Consider the following 24,224-nt stretch of genomic DNA (forward strand, 5'->3'; position numbering starts at 1 on the left):
GTGTCCAAGTTTTTTGTGTCGCTGCTCTCTGCCAAAACAGGTCAGGTCAGGTCAGGTCAGGTATGGAAGCATGCGCCAGAACAGGGTGATGCTGCATCCACTTTCCGCCAATTCTCCAGAGGCCTCCCTCTGGCCATCCCCCAGGCATATGTCTGGCCCATCCCCATCTCCTTGAGATGCTGATCAACCTCTTGCAAACACGAGGCATGTGGTCGGCCCATTGGCCTCCTCCACTGACGAGGCTCCCTCACTGAGAGAATCTGATGAACAGGATCAGTGTCAGGAAAATGAGCCGCATGTGCATACAGCCGCAGCTGACGCTCAAGGACCATGCAGGTTACAGATCTCATGTGAGTCTCTCTCAGCAACCACTAGTTGGACACAAAGTCCAACCAGCAATTGCCAAGGATTTTCCAAAGAGACCTGGAAAAAGGAATTAAGTCTCCGATCCCTGGTCAGAGCCAAAGTCTCACATCCATAGAGCAAGATTGGAAGCACCAAGGACCTGAAGACTACGACTTTTGTCCTCCTGCACAGTTACTGGCAGCGCCACACCCCATGATCCAGTGAATCCATGCCAAGGTAAGTGAATCTCTCTGTGACCTCAAGATCCTCACCACAAACAGGTACAGACAAGATAGCAGCCTCCAAGATGTCATTGAAAGCCTGGATCTTAGTTTTGACACAGGAAACCTGTAATCCCAGCAGCTCCGACTCCTCATTGAGCACGTCGAGGGCCCCCAAAAGGATATCCAGAGACTCCACAAAGATGACTTCATCATTGCGAAATCAAGGTCAGGGATCTTGACATTCCCAAACAATGCATCACAGCTTGATCTCTCTGACACCCTCCCCATCAGTCCATACAAGCGCTGAAAAGTGTGGGGATCAGTACACACCCCTGATGAACTCCAGTAACGACTGGAAATAAGTCAAAGATGGTACCACCACATTTCACAGCACTCTCAGTACCAGAGTAGAGTTCAGACATCATATTGATCAGTTTTGGTGGCACCCCACGAAGACCAAGAATCCTCCAGAGGACATCCCGATTCACTGAATCGAACGCTTTACAGAGATCAACATAGGCTGCAAGCAGCCCCTGCCGAAACTCTCGTCTGCGTTCGGTGAGGACCCGAAGAGAAAGGATACGGTCAATCGCTGACTTATTTGGTGTAAAGCCTGACTGCTCTGGACGCTGGTGCTCAAGCAGATGGTAGCACTCACCCTTCCCTTTCCAGAGAGGGACAACAAGGCCCCTCTTCCAGTCAGTTGGGATGATGCCTGTGTTCCAAACAGTGAACAGAACTGCATGCAACGATATGAGTGCAGCATTTACTCCAGCTTTGAGAAGTTCAGCATGGATGCCACAGATACCAGGAGGTTTACCCCATTTCAACAGCTTCACCTCAGCCTGTATTTCCACAAAGGTGGACCACAGTTGATTGGAGGGTCAGCAATAGGAATAGTGACACTCCTGACATCCAACTCAACAGCTGGTGGGTCAGCCTAGTACAGCCACTCAAAGTAACCGGCCCAGCGGGCCTTCAGTTCAGACTCCTCTGTCAAGAGCCCACCACCATTTCTTTCAATCCTGTACTACCTCCCTTCCTTTCTCCACAAGTTCCACTACCAAGCGCAAATGCAGAACCCCCTTCCCTCATGCTTACCTCCTCCCCAAACCTGCCCCACCTCACTTTCCCCCTCCTCACGAAGTGTTTCACGATATTTGGTGAGGTGTCTCTGTCCCTGCCACCCACCTCCCCCACCTTCCTCGCTCTTCCTCCTTTTCTATCTCCCCCCTTCTTCATCCTCTCCTTGCTCCCTCCTCCTCACCCCCACACTCCTCCTCTCTCTCCTTCCCCCTCCACTCTCTTCCAGCCTCCTCTCTCTCTCTCTCCCTCCCTCTTTCTCCCCCTTTAATATTACCATCAGTGAAAAAATGTGTTGTATTTGCTCAGAAAATGACAAAGTCATCATCGACATATTCGGTGCTCATTCCTCAAGTTATTCAGTCCCAAAACTATTTCTTTCCTCAACTCCCATTTTCTTCCTCGATGTCCTCACGTCATCAAATCAAATGTCTTGTGATGTTTAATCATCCGAATTTCTTTCTCTCACACTGCTTCCTCTTCTTCCCTTCCTTTGTGCTTCATTCTGGATTACTCGCAAACCAGTGCCCCCACCGCACATCTCGTTCACACAGTTCTTTGTTTGTGTGCTTGATCACCCTTCCCACCATCCCAATCCCGATGTCGGTCTTCGTCTCTCTGACCCTGGAATTCTCAATTCAACATCAAAACCAAGGTACTCAAAAATCAATGGAATCTCTCGTGACGAAGCCGAGTCTTTGGACCGTCACTCTTATGTCCCGAACAGGATGTTGACCTCTCTGCCTTCCACCTCGTTTCTGGTCTTGCACCCTCTGGTATTGCAAAGGATGGAGGAGCTCCTTGTGAATCTATGGCCGTCCCTATCTCGTGCACAACTGTGTCTGCGGACGTCCTCCTGCAGTTGGGTTACTTTTTTTTTAGGAGGTTGGTGGCATGATTTGCACTCCGGCCACCGTAAAACCCTTCACTCCACAAAACACAAAAACGCAAAGAAATCTGAAAACCCACTCCGTGGGAGTACCTCCTGTGCAGCTTCCCTCCGCAGGGCCGCTCACCGGATGACGGGATTGGGGCAAAGCCTTCCGGACCCCCACACTTTGATGATAGGAGGGAAACCACAGGGTAACCCTGCCGGGTCAGATTGCAGGAGAGTGTGTCGGGGTGGTGGTGAGGTGTCGTCCACCAGACGATGGTCTCCTTGGGTTAACCTGAGGCGGTCCCTTCGGGTGGGTGCCTGGAATGTCCTATCCCTAAGAGAGGATGATCACCTGTCCCTGTTATCATCTGAGCTCAAGCCTTTAAACATCGGTATTGCAGCTCTCTCTGAGGTTTTGAGATTGGATAGTAGTGAGATCATGGTGGGTAGTTACACCTACTATTGGTCTCATCACTCGGATGGTCGCCATACCCAAGGAGTTTCTGTAGCTGTGTCCAATAAGCTGACTCCAATGATAACTGGGGTAACACCGGTCAACGAGCGTATTATGAGACGAAGGATTCGTCACTCCTTGGGTGTCATTTCCCTGGTCTCTATTTATGCTCCGACTGAGGTGACCTCACCGTGAAGGACGCATTCCATGCCACTCTCAAGTCTGTGGTTGATCAGTGCCCGAGGTGAGATACTCTTCTAGTCTTGGGGGATTTCAATGAATAGACTGGAACCAATAGGGATGGTTATGAGACGTGTGTTGGTCCCCATGGGTCTGGAACTGTGAACTAGAATAGCACTAAGTTCCTTGACTTTGCAAGAAGTCTTGGACCTAGCGTGGCTGGTTTCATGGTTTCAGGACCCATAGGCTCATCGCTGGACTTGGTATTCCAACGCTGGCGGTGTGGCAAAGGACATTGGCCATGTGCTTGTTGATGGTCACTGGAGGATGATCCAGAAGTGCAGGGTCTACCGGAGTGCTCAGTTCCTCACGGACCACAGGCTTGTGGTAGCATCTTTAAAGTTAAAGCTTAAATCTGGGAGAATGGTACCATCCCAGCCTAGGCTGGATGTTGGCAAGGTCAAGGATGAGAAGGTAGCTGAGGAGTTTGTAAACAGGCTGAGTTGGGATTTGGGGGGTCTGGGTGCTTTGGGAGATCCTGAAGAGATGTGGAGCGCCTTCAAGACCACGATCCTTGATGTTGTCGGTGGATGTTTTGGAACTCACCGGAGGGCAAAGAAGAATTTTGTCTCTCAAAGGACACTGGATACCATTCACCAGTCACAGGGCCAGAGGGAATGGCAGAGCTGAGCTGTTCAGTGAGTTGAGGCGTAAAACTGTAAGTGCAATGAGGGTGGACAAGGAGGCCTATGTGCGAGGAATCTGTGAGGGGGTAGAGCAACACCTGTGGTCAAGTGATTCTCGTCCTGCTTACAGTGGAATTCGTGCATTGCGTTCCTCCAAGCCCATCCCTCGGTCTGCTGCAGTTAAAGTGGAGGGTGGTGGGCTCTTGACAGAGGAGCTCGAAATGAAGTCCCGCTGGGCCGGTTACTTTGAGCGGCTGTACCAGGCTGATCCACCAGCTGTTGAGTTCGATGTCAGGGGTGTTACTTTCCCCATTGGTGAACCTCCCATCAACTGTGATCCACCTTCATTTGTGCGGTGAACCGGTTAAAATGGGGGTGAAGCTCCTGGGATCTGTGGCATCCATGCTTAACTTTTCAAGGCTGGTGGAAATGCTGCACTCGTGTCGTTGCATGCAGTTCTGTGCTCTGCCTGGACATCCCAACTGACTGGAAGAGGGGCCTCGTTGTCCCTCTCTGGAAAGGGAACGGTGATCGCCAGGACTGCAACAACTACCGAGGGGTGACGCTGCTCTCAGTTGCGGGCAAGTTCTTTGCTCGGATAATTACTGATGGGACTTGCCAACATCTGCTTGAGCACCAGCGACCAGAGCAGTCAGGCTTTACACCAAAGAGGTCAACTATTGACCGTATCCTTGCTCTTAGTGTCCTCACCGAACGCAGTTGAGAGTTTCGGCAGGGGCTGCTTGCAGCCGATGTTGATCTCTGGAAAGCGTTCGATTCAGTGAATCGGGATGTCCTCTGGAGGATTCTTGGTCTTCGTGGGTTGTCACCAAAACTGATCAATCTGATGTCTGAACTGTACTCAATTATTGAGAGTGGTGTGAGAATGTGGTGGTTCCATCTCTGACTTATTTCCAGTTGTTACTGGCATTCGTCAGGGGTGTGTACTGGCCCCCACAATTTTCAGCACTTGTATGGACTGGATTCTGGGGAGGATGTCAGAGCGATCAAGCTGTGGTGCATTGTTTGGGAATGGCAAGATCTCTGATCTGGATTTTGTAAATGATGAAGTCATCTTTGCCTCGACTCTGGACATCCTTTTGGGGCCCTCGAGGTGCTGATGGAGGAGTCAGAGCCGCTGGGATTACAGGTTTCCTGGGTCAAAACTAAGATCCAGGCTTTCAATGACATCTTGGAGGCTGTTATCTTGTCTGTACCGGTTTGTGGTGAGGATGTTGAGGTCACGGAGAGATTCACTTACCTTGGCAGTGACATTCATGTCTCTGTTGGCTGTGAGCCAGAGGTCACGAGACGTCTGGGTCGGGCCTGGGGAGTCATGGATTTACTGGATCATGGGGTATGACGCTGTCGGTACCTGTGCGGGAGGCCGAAAGTCCGAGTCTTCAGGTCCTTTATGCTACCAGTCTTGCTCTATGGATGTGAGACTTGGACTCTGACCAGGGATCTGACGGAGAATTAATTCCTTTGGTACCAGGTCTCTTCGGAGAATCCTTGGCGATCGCTGGTCGGACTTTGTGTCCAACGAGCGGTTGCTGAGAGAGACTCGGATGAGATTTGTTACCTGCATGGTCTGTGAGCATCAATTGCGGCTGTATGGACATGTGGCTCGTTTTCCTGATGCTGATCCTGTTCACCAGATTCTCTCAGCGAGGGAGTCTCATGAATGGAGGAGGCCAATGGGCCGACCATGTGCCTCCTGGTTGCAGCAGGTTGATCAGCATCTCAAGGAGATGCGGATGGGCCAGGCATCTGCCTGGGGGATGGCAAGACGGAGACCATTCACATTCACCGACAGAAAGTGGACACAGCGATGCATTGCTCTGGTGCATGCTCCCATCCCTGATCTGACCCCCTACCCACTTCCCAGGTTTCTGTGGGGAACACATGGTCTGCCATTAACTCACTTCTGGTGAAACTCCTAAAATCCTGGCTCACTGATCATCGTCCACTCATTTGTTCCTATTTTCTCTCACCTGTGGAACCAACTTGTTAAGTCTATTCAATCACATGCTCTTCTCCAGGGTTTCAGGATGGCTGTTCACTAAAAACTCTTGAGACCCTCCCCCCTCCCCCCCAACCCATCACAATAATCATGATCTTGCATACCCTCATTAACCCTCGACGAGCCTACCCCATCCTTCACATGTTGTTGTCCCAACTCCCTCACCCCTCCTCTTCGTTCCATTTCTATTTAATTCCCGGCTTTCCCTTTCACTTGCCATGTATGAGCTTGTATAAAGCTTGTTCATTCTCTGTGTCCACCTCCCCCTCCCCCATGCTCTTATTCTTCATCAAAAGTGTCCCCCTGTTGTGTCCCTTTACCATGCTGTTGGTGTGGCCCATCCCTCCCCATTTTACGACTATTCATGTTGTGCTGGTCATTTTCTTGAGCCTTGACTATGCAAAGCAAACAGCTGATCAGAAAAGTGGACAAGGGTGGGCTATGGGAATTGTTCTCCATGACTCGTTGAAGTTTTCGACAAAGGACACATATATTTCTCACCCCAGCTCCACACTCGCCCTGGCCACAGTCATTTGTTCCTGTTCGCAGCGGCTGGTTCCACCATTCCGAGCGAGTTCGAAGGCTATCTTTTCCTCCTTAACTGAGCAAACACGACGCACGAGCTTCTGTTCATTGAGAAACCAATGAGACAAAACCGGGTCTCTTTATATTTGGATGAAGTCAGCTCAGGCATTGAATCGCTGGGCGCTACCATTTTGTCTGAACATCAATGTACCCCAGTGCTAAGAACACGAGCGACAAATTTGATTGGTCGAGACGGCGTACAATTTTGCCAAATTACTGCTAAACTGAACATTTTTGGAAGCACAAATAAGGCCATTGTTACTTCCACCACTGAAGGTGAAGGAGGTTATTTTTTTCACCCCTCTCTGTCTCTCTGTTTGTTACTTGCAACATCAAAAAAATTTCAAGTATATTGGTCAGTCGATTTTGTTATTCTGTCTGTCGCCGACAGGTCAAAATTCGAAACCGATCGTCATGAAACTTGACCAAGTTGACCAAGACCAATCTCAACTGAGAAGCCGATTGATTTTGAGGTCAAAGGTCATCTTCAAGTCCATCCATTGGGACCAGGCCCGTAGCCAGGTCTCAGTATTAAGGGGGGGCATATGAACTGGATGGGGGGGGCACAATTATTATATTTAATATTTTTGATAACCCTGTATACTATTGTATTCATGCAGCATTGACACATCGATACTGAGGTTGCCGTCGCATACGAACCAAATTGATCTCAGCTCGATTTAATATGTTCCGATGTTTTTGGCCTAAAATTATTCGAATGCAGGAGAGCCGCAACAAACTGGCACATTCACAATGCAGATATTCAACGATTAGACAATTGGCACCAATTCAGGTGTACTTATACAAGGTGTTGTGAAGAATTGGCATTCGAAAATTAATATACCAGAGATACAATGACTAAACGGGGGAGGTTGGCACCAGATTCAGTGCACTTTGAAATAAGATACAGTAGGCTATGACCTGCGATCATCACGTTAAACTATCAACAGCAAATACGACCAGCCTGAAGATACCACAAGGTCCGCATTTAAATCAGTCAATTACACAGAGGTAAGGTTATGCACAAAGCACTAGATATGGGATATGCAAAGCACCAAACACAACATTTAACTTAAACATCAGAAGTACAAAGCAGCTGACCATGGCAGGTGCTGACCACAACCACACACGCATCACCAGCAGTCACACACACAATCTGAACTCCTCGTATAGTTTTTATACCGCTGCACTCACTGTCAGAAGAGCTGCAAGCGATGCGTCTCGGTGTGGAATCTTGTGAGGACCTTCTCCTTCCATTCATTCAGGCATTTACATGTGAGGTCTCTCTCGAAGGCCAGCTGTACCAGTTGTGCCTTGCGTGCATGGCGCTTGGACTGTCGATGGTCAGTGAAGACATTCCTCAATGTTGAGAATGAGTTTTCACACATGGCAGTGGACGCACCAAATGTTAGTCCAAGTCTCATAGCAGTCACGACACTTGGCATGGCTTCCAGCGTTTTGTGGTTTGTTGAGAGGAGTTTTTGTGTTGTCCATCTCTCGTTTGGCTGCTTTTCTGTCTGTGAGTGAATAAACTGCTTTGTAACCACACACTCTGTTTCACTGATGGTTGACTTTGTTAATGTCATGATGTGCTGGAGCAAGTGGGGATCCAAAAACGTGCCATTTTCAGGATTCAAGGCAGTGAGTGAACGGGCGAGTTGTGTGTTGCGCTCACTGAAGCGCTGAGTGATCTCGCCAAGCACAGTGTCAATTGTGCTGTAAAAACCCTCTGTAGTTCTGTCTCGTCATTGTCGTTGTTTTGTCCTGTAGTCTCCAAAACTACAAACTGTTCCAAGTTCTTATGGTGCAGGTGTAGAAGTGCGAGCATCGTTGGCCTTGTTCGACAGATCAGTGAACTCATCCTCAGAGCGGAGTTTCTTTACGCACTCTGTAGCACTCGCCACCAGTTCCAACCCCGTTAGCAAGTCCATGTCCTCTGCCTGCAAGAGTCTGTTGGGGCCATTTAACAACATCAGCAGTTTTTGTACAAAGATAGCAATGAACATGAAGGCAGGCCCAGAGACTTCCCGCAAAAGCCCAATAGCCTCCATCCTCATCTCTGCACCGTAGGCGCGCTCTGCATCAATCTCTGACAGTAAGGATGTGATATCCTTAAAAGATCCTATGATCACAGACACGGTGGCTAAATGTCCCGTCCACCTTTGATCAAGAAGTCGTTTTAACCGCTCACCTTTATACTGTGCAGCAACAGTGGGCTTTCTGAAGAATTTGTACAGGCAACAACAAACCTCGAGGAAATCAGTGACAGCTTTCTCTGCTGCCAGTGCGTGGATAACTACCAGATGGATTTGGTGATTTAAGTAGTACACATTGGGGATTTCTCTTTCGAATATCTCTTGCAACAACTTTTGCACCCCACCGTGCTTCCCAGCCATTACCGAAGCCCCGTCGTACACCTGACTTAATATTTTTGAGGTGTCAAGTCCTGTTTTTGTCAGCTCTGCAATTATTAGGTCTGTCAATGTTTTTGCATCTCCAGCGTCGGCTGCAGCTATTGTGAGTAGACGCTCTGTTGCTTCATTTGATGCCGATACAAAGCGAATGATGATTGATACGTTCTCACATTCAGTGGGGTTCCTCGTTCCATCCACCTTGATGGTAAACCACGATGTGCCTACTTCTTCCACGATGGCATCCGTCACAACATTACTCAATGTGCAGATCAGTTCATTCTGCATTTCCGGACTAGTATAGCTTGCGTTTCGTGGGATATGCTTTATTATTTCGGCTGGCTCGGTGTCTTTTTTGAGTGTGTAGTTTAAAAGCGAGAGGAAGAGCCCACTGTGCCCGTCTGACATATCTTCAAAATTATCAAGGCTCTCTCTAAAAGGTATCTGATTTTCGGTGAGAAATCCCACAACATCTATAAGAGCAGACACATAGTACCGGTTTCTATTTAGCTGGTCAGCATTGAGGAGTGTCGAAATCTCCTCACCACAATCGATGCGCCTCTCATTCTCCTTCCCCCTCAAAATACAAGTTAAATGCTCCTTTGAAGTTGCGCGTTTGTGAAACCCCCTGTCTTTCTCCACGGCATGTTTCCAATTCCGGTAGCCTCGCACTGTGAAAGTAGAGTCCACTGGGCCGCGTGTGGTGTTAAACTTCCTACATGGATAGCGGAATGCTGCATCTGTCTGCACACTGTATTCCAGCCATTCATTAGTCTGGTACCACGAGGACACAAACGAGCGACTCTTGTTCTGCAACAGATGGCCAGGGTACCGCTGTAGAACCACTTGATTCGGTCTCTCACTTCCAAGATCATCGGGAAGTGGCTTGACAGTCACAGCCGGTCCCGAGGCCGCTGCCAAGCATGGAAACTCGGCTGTCTGCGCTGGGGCTACAGCCACAGGGCTGATGTTGCTGGCTTGGCCAGGTTGGCCAGCTTCTGTCGGTATTTCATCGACATGATCGTCTTTTCCTCCTCCTCCTCCAACTCCTCCCACAACATGTCTTTCATCATCTTCTTCATTTTCGTCGCTTGCATTTTTTCCTTTTCTGAGCCATTTTCGTATTTCCATCATCCACGTCCTTTTCTCCTGCTGCGAGCTCGTGCTCTGTGATTTTTCCCTCGTGACTCGCGTCACTAATCTCGCGACTCGCGAGATTTCACGGTTTTATTTATTAAATGATCCATGCATCAAAAACAGGTTTTATCTGCATAATTTCCAATGTAAACACGATTGCAAACACACATATTTTTAATTTTTATTATAAAATTACTTTGCAAGATGGAGGGTTGACGGGTTGTGAAGGTCACGTGGTGCACGTGCACTTCATCTTTAATAATGTAAATTTATGTCTTTTCCTAAATCATATTATGACTATATTACATTTATAACTAACAACCAATCAGGTAACCCGCTTAATAGGGCCTCCATATCGAATACGCTGATTGGCTATTCCTTAAAACTAAATGATCCACGATATATACAGTATAACCACCCACAACATCGACATTCGACACGAGGTCTTGGCTGCCGGTGTTGGTGCTTGTGTTATTATCTTTTTATCTTGTGGTCTTGGACTGTATTGTCTTGCCAATTGCTTTTGGAGATGCGCTGGGAAGCGCACACTTATCTCTTGACTGTTGTTCAAAGAAGGATATTATTAAAGAACAGTTTATCCAAGAAGGCCTTCTTATTCACCACGTTGAACATCTGGAATAAGGGTTTTAGTTCACACAGGTGAACTCTTAAACAGCAAGGAGTTCACAGTGGGTGCTCATCCTTAAACACTAAGTTGTTCACAGGGTGCAACAGGGCATAAATGGGTGGCGTACAAGTGGGGGGGGGGCACCAGATGCGCCATGGGGGGGCATTGCACCCAAATGCCCCCCCTAGCGACGGGCCTGATTGGAACCATACTCTGTGCAGAGCGTTGGTGCTGCCAAAGCAGTCTCCTTGGCTATTGGACACAATCCGAGACGGGTCGCCACTCCGACACAGGGTACCAGCAAGCTGGCACTTATTTTGCCAACCTCAGAAGGATGACAGGTATAGTCAACCCCACCTGGTATTAATTCAACAGCCCAGTGAGATTTGAACTCAGGATCCTGGGATCCCAAGGCCACCACCCTGACCATTAAGCCAACACCAGGCATATATCTTCAAGTCGAATTTCTAAGATCGTAATTTTTCATCCGATTGACTTGAAATTTGAACAAGATTTGCATATTGCATCACTGAATTGGGAAACTAAATATTTTTGAGGTCAAAAGGTCAAAGGTCAACTCGATGTCAAACTTCTAAAATCATCAATGTTCATCTGCAAAATCATCAATTTACATCTGAGTAACCTGAAAATTAAGCAGCAATTGTAGAGTGAATCACTGAATTTGGACACCAACTATTTTTGAGGTCAAAATTCACCTCAAGGTAAAACTTCTAAAATCATCAGTTTCAATCTGAAAAATAATCAATTTTTATCCAATTGACCTGAGTTTTGTTAAGATTGTCAATTTTAATCTTAATGGAATTGGCAATTTGATGTATCCATGGCAACCGTTGGAGAGGGGGTGGATTTTGAAAGTATCGTGTTCTGCACGACGTCTTTTTCTTGTTACTTACGGAATCTTTAGATTTCGTAAGTATATTGATGACTTCCGTCCTCTGTTTGTTACTTACGAAATCTAAAGATTTCGTAAGTATATTGATCAGTTCCGTTTCTGTGTGTTTGTTACTTACGAAATCTAAAGATTTTGTAAGTATATTGATGACTTCCGTTTCTGTTTGATTGTTTGTTTGTTTGTAGGCTCAATAACTCGAGAACGGAAGAAGCTACCAATGTCAAATTACACCACATAATTCCGGAGGGTGATGGCTAGCACTGATTAGATTTTGGTCAAAATTAGTCAAAGGTCAAGGTCACAGTGAGGTCAAACATAATTCCGTAAATTCATGTGGAGAAATGGAGTATTTTTGCTTCGGTCGACGTTACGAGTTCGTTTTAACTTCGATTTTAATTTTGTCTTCGGTTTTTGCGATCGCTTAGGACGCTTAAAACTTGGTTGTCGAAATTCTGGTAAAAATCGGATGTTTTGGAGACGTTTTAAGATTGTATAAAAAAAATTTCACTTGCCGCATCACGGCTGTCACATGGTGCAGCGCGCTCGAGCAGACGCGTCGTTGATCACGTAAAGGTTTTGCGTGTGCGTGCTGACGGTGTTTTCGATAAAGATGGTGTTTAAAAGTCATTTTTTATCCCAATAAAGGTTATCGTCGCATGCCTGATTCACTAAGCCGTCGGATTATGTAAAGATTGTTGGTGGATGGCCGAATATTACGGTTTTGTGACTTTGATAAAATAATATTAAATAATTGCATGGAGAAATGGAGATTTTTCTTCGGTCGACGTTACGATTTTTGATGGTTTGGTACAGAATCATTGTAGAAACTTCTGGTTTGCATCGTTACCTTCTCTCGAGACAGCTCTTATTAGACAAGGTCAGAGGTCAAGTTGACAATTTCGTAAGTACCAGTCTATGACTGCTTGTCTGTTTGTTTGTCTGTGTGCAGGATATCTCAACAAGTTGTGGACAGATCCGGATGAAATTTGGTGGGCAGGTTGGGTGTGTGACACGGATTAACCACTCCAATTTTGGTGAAGATCCGAATCCGGATCCGATAATTACATCCGCCACCGAAGGTGAAGGAGGTTGTGTTTTCTCCCCTCTCTGTCTGTTTGTTACTTGCAAAATCAAAGATTTTTCAAGTACATTGGTTCGTCAATTTTGTTATTCTGTCTGTTTATCACCTACAGGTCACAATATTCAACCGATCTTCACGAAACTCCACCACATGGTAGAGTTTGTCATAAGAAAGAAGCCTATTGTTATTGAGGTCAAAAGGTCAACATAGGCCAAAGGTCAACAACTTCGGTGAGATTTCTAAAATCCTCAATTTTCGTCTGATTGACTTAAAAAAAAAAAAATGACCGTTTTTACCGCCATTTTTCCCTGCTGTGCAGGGGTTAGGCTTTTTTTTGAGGCAATGTTTTATGGCCGGATGCCCTTCCTGACGCCAACCCTGGTCGCCTCTTACGACACACAGGGATATGGTATACCTATTCTAACCGGGGCATACACCGGGACCAGTACACTGGTACTCACTTCGCCGACCTCAGATGGATGACAGACTGAGTCAACCCCCTGGTGTTAATTCAGCAGCCAACGGGGCTTGAACTCAGGACCCTGGGATCCCAAGCCACCACCCTAACCACTAAGCCAACACCAGGCTTGATTGACTTAAAAATGTGAAGAGAATTTATATTTCAGGTCACTGAATTCAACCACCAATTATTTTGTAAGTCCACATTGGCCAAAAGGTCAACATAGGCCAAATTGTCAATTTTCATCGGATTCACTTAAAATTTGAAGAGGAGTTGCATGTTTGGTCATTGGATTCAACCACCAATTATTTTTGAGATCAAATTAATTTTATGGATTTTGCAAGTGTCACGCTCTGCACGACGTCGTCTTCGTGTTTATTTGTGTGCAGCATATCTCAAAAAGTTGTGGATGGATTCTGATGAAAATTTTGTGGACAGGTTGGGTGTGTGACAAGGACGAACTGATTAGATTTTGGTGAAGATCCGAATCCGGATCTGATAATTTTTAAAGTGATTCTTCACCATTGAGAGATAAGGCCAAAAACGATATGTCATATTTCAAAAATATATTGGGCCCGATATGTTCTCGTGGATCAGGTATTACATGGCAGAGGTATGTGCTCTACCGAGTGCCCCTCAAGTTTAAAATATGTAATTCAATTGAAACTAGAACGGCACTAGTAGAGCGCATAGTCTCGCCCATCGTAAACTGAACACGCTACTATTATGGCCCATATACCTGTATCATCCATGCACCCTACTACATCACTGAGTTTCTTAACATGGGTTATGAACGTCATAAATTTAATATTTCACTCACCTGAGTTCGTCGATCAGATATATGAAGTTTCAGATTTTTGGATAAGGATTTCAATTCAACCAATTATGGCTGGAATACTTCACTGATGACATCATCATTATCACCCAATATACCCCATGATAGTCCGGTGGCTTAGCGCCAATTTTGGGCAAGATCATGACACGCTGGATTAAAGCGCCACGTTTTGCACACTTACTATACAGGTCCCATAGAAACATTCTAGACGGGGTGCCCGGTTTGGGGTGCCTAGGTCAAGGTCACATGGTGTAATACTGTATAAATACCACACACAACATCGGTTTTTGTTAATCTGGAAGGTTTTCACCTTGCCGCAGTAGTGCAGCAGTTGTTAAATGTGGGATTGGAATCAATCAAGCATGTTTTTAATTCTTATTACGTTCCCACGCCCCCCCCCCCAAAATGTCACTTTTCCCTCCAAAATGGTCAAATTTTCCCCAAAAGTCAATGTTTTTTTGCCATGAGGCCTAATTTGCCCCGAGTATATCCGATCGCGGGTTTACAATTGAGGAGCAATTAACAAGTTTGCCTCACCCTGGCTTTTTTATTTTTACCACTCTGTTTGTAATTGCTTAAACATAATATATGTGCTTGTCTTGGTCTCTTTTCAGGAAGACGAATATCGATCCCAAGCAGAATGGATTGGGAAAAGTGCATAATATGTGGTTTGAAAGATGGTGATTTAAAGTGTCCTGCTGAAAGGTCAAGATGGAGAAGGACCAGCTTCATATGATGATTTCCTGCAGAATGTGGAGGGATTTTGTGAACTTCAAATACTTCCAGTTGAGTTAGCCTACAGCGGATGTGACACTGCTGCTGAACTTCTTGAAAATCGTGCAAAATGGCATAAAGCATGTAAACTGAAGTTTGCTAGCTCTAAGCTTGAAAGAGCAAGAGATAGACATAAGCGAAAAAGTACTGAACAGGATGAAAGAAAGTCTAAATGCCAAGCACATGAGTCATCTTCAACTATGAAAGACTGCATCTTCTGGAGAAAAACTCAAGGCAAGCTGCATAACTGTTCTACTTTAGGACTGGATATGACACTCAGAGATATGGCCGCAGCATTGAAAGACAAAGACTTGCTCGCAAGAATTGCAGGAGGTGATTTAGTCGCTATTGAAGCTAAGTATCACAATAAATGTCTAACAGCCTTCAAGAATCACTATAGAAGTATGGAAAGAGAAAAGCAGGAAGACAATACCACATCCACTAGTGATCAGAAAATGATGCAGGCTCGAGTGTTTGCAGAGCTCGTTTCTTATATAGAAAGCAGAATTGAAGACGGAACTCACATATTCAAACTTTCCGAGATCCATACATTGTTTGAACAGCGACTTGACATTCTAGGTGTCAGAAAAACAATCAATAGGTCAAGGCTCAAGAATCAGCTTCTTGCACGCTTTGCAGCTGACTGCCTAGAACAGTCAGACGGGCGGAACACTCTCCTTGTATTTAATGAGGGGCTTCAGCAAATTTTGAAGGTAGCAATGGCATCACGTGACTTTGATGAAGAAGCTCTCTCCATGGCCAATGTAGTGAAAACAGTACGGAAAGAGATATCTAATGGTGAATTCTTTAAAGGTCCCCTGACATGCAAAACTTTCTGGTCATTTATATATTAACTTGACCTTCCTAGTGAAGAAATCATCCATGTTGTTTTTTTTTTTCTTTTAATAAAAAATGGGATAATTAGAGCAATATTTGGATCATTTCTGGTGCTTTTTACAACTTGCTATGCCCCGCCCCAAAAAAAAGTTGACTTCAGCGAATCGCAGTGTGACGTCACATACAGAAACTCGCACAGAGTGGATTGACTCGAGGTCTCTAGAGTCTAGATTCTAGACTAGTCCGATAAATCCGTCGTCCATCCGACTAGGCCGATAAATCTGACGTGCTGTAGCTTTCTTTTATTATTCTCTTTTCTTCATTGTTTTTCTCTCTCTCTCTCTCTCTCTCTCTCTCTCTCTCTCTCTCTCTCTCTCTCTCTCTCTCTCTCTCTCTCTCTCTCTCTCTCTCTCTCTCTCTCTCTCTCTATATTGAGTGCAGCCTGTAGCTGCTGGTTGCATCATTGGTTGGGACGCGGCTATACCGCTGATGCAGTGTCCCCCTTACCAGTACACTGGTGCTCATTTTGCCGACCTCGGAAGGATGACAGGCTGAGTCAACCTCCTGGTGTATTTTAATTCAGCGGCCAACGAGGCTTGAACTCAGGACCCAAGGATCCAAAGCCGCCACTCTCACCACTAAGCCAACACCAGACTTGTTGTTTTCTACTGGTGCTACATGACAACAGGAGGAATAAAATAAATAAAAATGCAACAGGACGTCAGGTTTATTGGACTACTCTAGACAATTGTGTCATAAGGTGTGTTCTGCACCCAAGTTTTCATCGTATCCGGACAGCGAGATTGCTTCGTTTTATGCGCGGAGAAATACGGCCGATGACATGCGCTGGCCTTGCTTGCGATTTATTCGCCGCGGAGAACCATGTCCGCTGCGCTGCGTTGGTCACGTCACCTCACTAAAATATTTCTGATATCGAGCAGTATGCAAGTCAAATTTACATTATTGAATTACGAATAGGATTTAGTCTAACCAGTTGTTATTGCCAAGTTGTTATTGCCATTTTCCGGTTCCGGTTTTGGAGCAGCGAGAGGTTTCCTTCGGGGCTCCCTGCTGACGTTCTCCAAGCTAAGTTTCCGGTTGTTATTTGTCCCGTTTTAACTGTTTAATTTTCTCACCTGCATGTTACTGTGTGTTGCTAGTTCAGTTTTGTTTCAAAAATCGTGCTATTTTGTGAGTATTTTTGTCGACGTTCTTACCTGGTGCTTGAGGCCTAGGCCTAGGCTTGAGGCCTACCGGTTCCACTCGGTGTTCGATCGTTTTTTTTTTTTTGTTTGTTTGTTTGTTTTTTCTCCCCATTACCTTCAATTTCTATCCTCCCCATTACCTTCAATTTTGATCCTCCCCACTTTCCAAACATCCCCCATTCTCCCAACTAATCTCTTTCTTATCTCAAAAAAAAAAAAACCCTACAACAACAACAACACGCTCACCTTCTCCCGATTTGCTTCTTCTTCTTCCTCTTAACTTCCTCCTCGTCTTCTTCCTCGATTTTTTTTTTTTTTTTTACACTTCCATGACCTAATCTGTTGAACTCTCTCATACATTATTTTTAACGACAAAAACGATCTTATAATGCTTCATCTTCCTCTCTCACACATGTGGTACTCTTTACTGTTTCACAATGCACTACTCTTCTGCTATTTTAACAGACTGCTCTCATTTCGACCTCTCCTTCATTCCTTGAGTAAAAAAATCCAACTATTACAGCGCTTCTTCTCTCCATGCTCTGAATTCGCCTTCATTGCATCCATCAAGAATTGTGTTAAATCGCATCTCTGACCTAAAACTTTTAAAAACCACAGTTTGCCATGGATGCTCGCTTTCCATCAAACATTCTTTTTTTCCAACTTCAGTGCCAACTCACCCCCCTCACCCCTCACTCTCACTCTCAAAGCAACCATCCCACTCTTCTCCCTCCAAGCCTCCCTCTCACCTCTCTCAAAAATTCCCCCTCACCTTTCTCCCACCTTTCATCCCCCTCACTCTTCCTTCTCAAAGTTGCCCCCCTCTCATCCACCAACCTGCCTCCCTCCACTGCCCTCTCACCTCCATCTCTTCACTCCACCTCCTCAAATCCTCAACTGCCTTCTTCCTTGTGTCTTGTCCCCCCTCTCCCCCAGCACCACAGAGCCTTTTCTCCTCCTCATTCGGCCCCCTCCCCTCGCTATTCTGCAATACCCCACACTCTTTCATCAACCCTCCTTACCTCCCCCCCTCGTCCCTTGTCCTACCCTCCCCCTCCACCTCCTGCACCCAAAGCCTCCTCCCCTACCTCTTCATTAAAAGTGTGGACCTCAAATATCCGGGGCCTTCGCTCAAACCTTTCAGATCTTTCCATACAGGTTGCCACTGACAAACCAGACTTTATCTGCCTAACAGAAACTTTCCTCTCCCAAGACGTGTCTGACTCCCAAGTATCTCTCCCTGGTTACTCCCTCTTACGGTATGACAGACCTGAGCCTCGTCCTGGTGGAGGTGTTGCTCTCTTCATCAAAGACTCTATTCCTCACTCTCCATGCACTGCTCTCACTCCCCCACACCCCCAGGAATACCTCTGGCTTCGGCTTCCCCTCCACTCCCACCTCATGTTTATATGTGTACTGTACCGTCCACCGAACAGTGATGACTCCATCTACACCTCACTATCCGAAAACATGGACCATCTTCTATCTTCTCATCCAAACTCTCTCTTCCTCTTATGTGGTGACTTCAATTGTCATCACGCCAGTTGGTTAGGTGTGGGTACCTCTCTCACCTGCCATGGCACCTCAGCAAAAGCTTTCTGCGACTCATTGGGACTGACTCAATCGGTCAACTTCCCGACCCGGATCTCAACCAATGGTACTCCATCTCTTCTGGATCTGATTTTGACAAATTTCCCTGACAATATCTGCTGCTCTTCCTTCGCTCCAATTGGTTCTTCTGACCACGTCCTTGTTAAAGTGGACATCTCTCTGGCTGTTATCAGAGAACCACCTCACCGCCGTCGAGTCTGGCATTTCACTCAAGCCGACTGGCAGGGTCTCCGAGCAGCCATCAAACTTACAGACTGGTCTCCTATCACTACTTTCTCAAACATCAACTCATCCTGGGAATTCTTTCAAAGAAACTTGCTCTCCCTCATGCACAGATTTATCCCCTCTCGTGTTCAGTTGTCCTACCCTTCCTCCCGCCCTTGGTTTACTGAAACTTGTGGCGAGGTAGTTGTCCTGAAACAACTTGCCTTTGCCTCATGGAAAGCAAACCCAACTGAGGGCAATCTCAGTTCTTTCCACAAAGCTCGGAACAAGTGTGTATCTACCCTCAGGAGAGCCAGAAAACAACATCTTTCTCATCTCAAGTCTGAACTCTCAAACCTCTCTCCCTCCTCAAAATCCTGGTGGCGTTTAATCAAATCTGTTTCTGGTGTATGTTCCCCCTCCATCCCCTCCCTTACCTCAAATGGCCGCACTGCTGATTCCACACGTGATAAAGCTGAATGTCTAAACTCGGTGTTTGCAGCTAAATCTTGTGTCCTAAACCCATCACTATATCTACCCACTTTACCCAGTCGCACCCAACTGTCCCTGGACTCTGTATCCTTTTCTCCTGACAAGGTGGAGAGCTTGCTTTCAAACCTCGAGTCAGATTCTGCAACCGGTCCAGACGGCATCAGCCCACGTGTCCTCAAAGCCTGCTCTTCTGCTCTTGCTCACCCTCTCTCTCTGTTCTATTCACCCTCTCATTTGCCCAAGGTCATCTGCCATCTGCTTGGAAATCTGCTAACATCACTGCCCTGCATAAAAAGGTGCAAAAACAGATCCCTGTAACTACAGACCAATCAGCCTTCTCCCAATCATCAGCAAGGTGATGGAATCCATCATCGCTTCAGACATGAAATCCTTCCTCTTCTCCAATGGCTTGATTTCCAGTCATCAATTTGGTTTCAGACCAGGTCACTCTACCCTGGATATGCTGCTTCTGCTCTCCCATCAATGGATGGAGGTCCTCAATGCCAGACAGGAAATCCGAGCCGTATCCCTGGACATATCACGTGCTTTTGACACAGTCTGGCACCCTGCACTACTCACCAAACTCTCTTCCCATGGTATTCAAGGCCATCTCCACTCATGGCTCGCAGACTTCCTCTCCTGTCGCAGTCAACGTGTGGCCCTAAATGGAGTTCTTTCATCCCCTCTTCCTGTGCAGGCTGGAGTTCCTCAAGGTAGCGTTCTGGGCCCTGTTCTTTTTCTGGTTTTCATCAATGATCTCTCGGACTCTCTGGAAAATCCTCTATTTCTCTTTGCCGACGACTCCACCCTCTGCCGTACCATCTGTCATCCCTCAGACTGGCAAGCAGCAGCTTCTTCACTCACTGCAGATCTGGATAAAATCACAAACTGGTCCAACACGTGGAACATGTCTTTCAATCCAGACAAATCTCACACTCTCACTATGTCTCTTCGAAAGGACCGTTTACAAAAACCCCCATCAATTTTCTCAACAATCCTCTGGAAGAAGTCTTTTCTTTCAAGCTTCTAGGTCTCACTATCTGCCATGACCTTTCCTGGGAAAGTCACATTTCCAACCTCGCCTCAAAAGCCAGTCGCCGACTGGGAATCCTCCGTCGCGCTAAGTCCTTCCTCGGCCCTCTTGAGCTCCTGATCACTTACAAAGCTTTTGTCCGTGGCCTGATGGAGTACTGCTCTCCCCTCTGGGCTGGTGCTCCTGCCTCACACCTTTCTCGGCTTCACGCTGTCGAAACCAGGGCATTCAAGATCATCGGCATCTCCCGCAATGAAGCTGAGTCTTTGGGCCTCTCACTCAATCACCACAGGTTGGTCGGTGGTTTTTCTGTCTTCTACCGACTCCTCTCCAGCCTTGCCCCCCCTGCTCTCTCTGCGATTTGTCCCCACCACATTTCCACAGGGCGCTCAAGGTCCGCCAACAACCCCCTTCTGGTAAAACTACCAAAATCACGAATCACTGCTCATCTTCACTCTTTCATTCCTCTTTTTTCCCGCCTTTGAAATAAACTTCCTCACTCTATTCTTTCCCATTCTTCCCTCCAGGCTTTCAAAACAGCTGTTCACCACCACCTCTTATCTTCCCCCATCCAAATCCTCGATCTTTTCTACCCCCGATAATCCACCCAAGCCCACTTCCTTCATTTCTCCTGCTTTCCTTCCTGAAAGTCCCTGTAATGTCCATCTTCTCTTCGCCATGTTCCCCGTCCCATCCCCATCCCTCTCCCTTCCACAGTTCACCTAATGTGTCTGTTCCCCACTGTTTTGTCCCTTCCACTCCCGCCCCTCGTCTCATGCCTCCTTGCTGTGAGTTGTGTGTTCGCTCTCATATGAGCCTCGACCAAGGTATACAAAAAAAAAGAAAAAAAAAGTCTTCCTTCAATGTCCTCCCGATCATCATGAACTCCGGGAATTTCATCGCCATTTTCCTCTGCTTGTCCTGCTTCAGGCTCGAACTGGTAAGGCCGTATTGCATTTCCAGCTGCCTGAACTTCACCTCCCGCGACTACGTTATCCGACAATTCTCCATGTGATTCAGACCAAAATCCTTCATTTCTCTCACACTCACTGTCGTTACCAGACAAATCAAAGTCCATGCCATCCATTATTCAAAACCAAATGTTCGATTTTTTTAAAGCAGAAATGAACGAAGCGATCGAGTCGACAAATCGAATGTGGAAACACACAGGAAGCCAATAGAATCATGTAGACCACCAACCCGAGTAATTTACGTGCAGCTTTTGACATCCTGAAGTTGACATCATGTGGGTTACGCCCCTTTCAGGAGAATTTTTAGGGGCGTTCCCGAAGAGGTTGGTTTTTTTAATTTTACATTTTACAGAATGAGTATTGTGAAAAAAACATTGTCAGATCTGAAATCACAATGAAAAACTCCTATAGGACATATATAAATAAAATTTTAAGTACTTTTGCATGTCAGGGGACCTTTAAATTCTCTGGCACATTTCCCACTGACTGCCAAGAAAGTTCAGTTACCACTTCTCTCAAAACACTGGCATCTATGCTTCTGTGTGGTAGCAACATCAATGACCAAAGCATTGCACATTCCCAGGCCTGTCTCTCAATCTGCCAAAATATACTCTTTAACTACAAAGGAAAGGTTTCAAGTGTGTCCAAGTCACGCCATACAAAGGACCGTGAGCCTCCCCTCCTCTATATATTGGTTTGAATGTACACACACTTACACGCAGTAAGAAAATGTTGACAAAGCTGTTTGAGATGGGCATGAGTGTCAGTTATGAACGTACCTTAGAGGTAGAAGACTAGCTTACCACAGCTGTGTGCCAACGCTTTGAAGATGATGATTCAGTGTGTCCTCCACAGATTCGCGATGGTATTTTCACAGTAGGGGTTCTCGACAACATCGACCACAACTTAAGTTGTAACTAATAAGGGTTGGTGCATGAGTACAAAAGGTACTTTTGAAGCATGACTTACATTTTAACCTTGATCATATACATTATGACATCATTTGGATTTTTCTCATAGGTGGTGGTATTTTTCCCAACAGATAGTCATCACGTAAACCACATAATTATGAGTTTTTATATAGTAAGATGTTGTAAACCGAGCTCAAACATTCTTTTTTTATCATTAGATGTATGAATTCAGATACAGTTATAGAGGTACACTTACGTAAATTACGTCAATGCTGACAACTATAGGTGACGGTAAACCTTTTGCAAGTGTTCCCATGATGCACTATACCGTTAGAATAGTGTGTGATGGGAAGACTTGCGAAAGGTCTATAGTGGGATGGCATTTTATTAACTATGACGTCAGAAACAGTAACTGTAGCCAAACTGTAGTTAACAGTTTAGATAGTGCCTAATATTTATCTGATGAAAAATCTCTTGCAGCAGTATCCTCATAAGAAACATATTGAAAAAAGGTCTAATTGTAAAATTAGGTCAGCCTGGGATACAATGTGGCAGCCATTTTGAATTTATGAAAATAAGGAGTTGTCCAAATATTTTTCCAAGTTATCATGTGTGGTCAGGTCAGGTTCAGATCAGTGCCCCAGACGAGATACACTTCTAGTCTTGGGGGATTTCAATGCATCGACTGGAACTGATAGGGACGGTTATGAGGTGTGTGTTGGTCCCCATGGGTCAGGAACTATGAACCAGAATGGCACTAAGTTCCTTGACTTTGCAAGAAGTCATGGACTTAGGGTGGCTGGTTGGTGGTTTCAGCGCCCACAAGCTCATCGCTGGACTTGGTATTCCAAGGCTGGCGGTGTGGCAAAGGAGATTGACCATGTCCTCATTGACGGTCGTTGGAGGATGATCCAGAACTGCAGGGTCCACCGGAGTGCTCAGTTCCTCAATACTGACCACAGGCTTGTTGTAGCAACTCTAAAGCTGCACCTTAAATCCTGAAGAATGGTACCATCCCAGCCTAGGCTGGATGTTGCCAAGCTCAGGGATGAGAGAGTAGCTGAGGAGTTTGCGAACAGGCTGAGTGGACACTTGGGGGGTCTGGGTGCTTTGGGGGGTCCTGAAGAGTTGTGGAGCGCCTTCAAGACCACCGTCCTTGATGTTGCTGGTGGATGCCTTGGAGCTCACCGCAGGGCAAAGAAGAATTTTGTCTCTCAAGGGACACTGGATACCATTGACCAGAGTCGCAGGGCCAGGCTGAATGGCAGAGCTGAGCTGTTCAGGGAGCTGAGGCGTAAAACTGTACGTACACTGAGGGTGGACAAGGAGGCCTATGTGCGAGGAATCTGTGAGGGGGTAGAGCATCACCTGTGGACAGGTGATTCTCGTCCTGCTTACAGGGGAATTCGCGCATTACGTTCATCCAAGCCCATCCCTCAGAGCACTGCAGTTCGAGCAGAGAGTGGTAGGCTCTTGACAGAGGAGTCTGAAGTGAAGGCCGGCTGGGCCGGTTACTTTGAGCGGTTGTACCAGGCTGATCCCCCAGCTGTCGAATTGGACGTCAAGGGTGTTACAATCCCTGTTGCTGACCCTCGAATCAACTGTGGTCCACCTTCGCTTGTGGAAACACGGGCTGCGGTGAACCAGTTGAAACGGGGCAAAGCTCCAGGGATCTGTGGTATCCATGCCGAACTTCTCAAGGCTGGTGGAAATGCTGCACTCGTGTCGTTGCATGCAGTTTTGTGCTCTGCCTGGAACACAGGCATCATCCCAACTGACTGGAAGAGGGGCCTTGTTGTCCCTCTCTGGAAAGCGAAGGGTGATCGCCAAGACTGCAACAACTACCAAGGGGTGACGCTGCTCTCAGTGCCGGGCAAGGTCTTTGCTCGGATATTTCTCGATAGGGTTCGCCACCATCTGCTTGAGCACTAGTGTCCAGAGCAGTCAGGCTTTACACCAAAGAGGTCAACGATTGACCGTATCCTTGCCCTTCGTGTCCTCACCGAACGCAGACGAGAGTTTCGGCAGGGGCTGCTTGCAGCCTATGTTGATCTCTGTAAAGCGTTCGATTCAGTGAATCAGGATGTCCTCTGGAGGATTCTTGGTCTTCGTGGGGTGCCACCAAAACTGATCGATCTGATGTCTGAACTCTACTCTGGTACTGAGAGTGCTGTGAAGTGTGGTGGTACCACCTCTGACTTATTTCCAGTTGTTACTGGAGTTCGTCAGGGATGTGTACTTGCCCCCACACTTTTTAGCACTTG

The 24,224-nt window shown here is 46.4% G+C and overlaps 1 protein-coding gene across 1 annotated transcript; it reads left to right on the plus strand.

Moving 5' to 3' along the window:
- The first annotated feature begins 14,562 nt into the window (after window positions 1-14,562).
- LOC147035630 (uncharacterized) lies at window positions 14,563-21,749 on the plus strand. The gene is made up of 3 exons (XM_085868893.1): window positions 14,563-14,627; window positions 14,725-15,501; window positions 21,506-21,749. The coding sequence occupies exons 1-3, from the start codon at window positions 14,563-14,565 to the stop codon at window positions 21,747-21,749; spliced, it is 1,086 nt and encodes a 361-aa protein (XP_085725019.1).
- Window positions 21,750-24,224: the final 2,475 nt, after the last annotated feature.

Source organism: Eptatretus burgeri, chromosome 1 (assembly GCF_056783735.1).
Source record: "Eptatretus burgeri isolate ZD-2024b chromosome 1, Ebu_testis_v1, whole genome shotgun sequence".
NCBI lineage: Eukaryota > Metazoa > Chordata > Myxini > Myxiniformes > Myxinidae > Eptatretus > Eptatretus burgeri.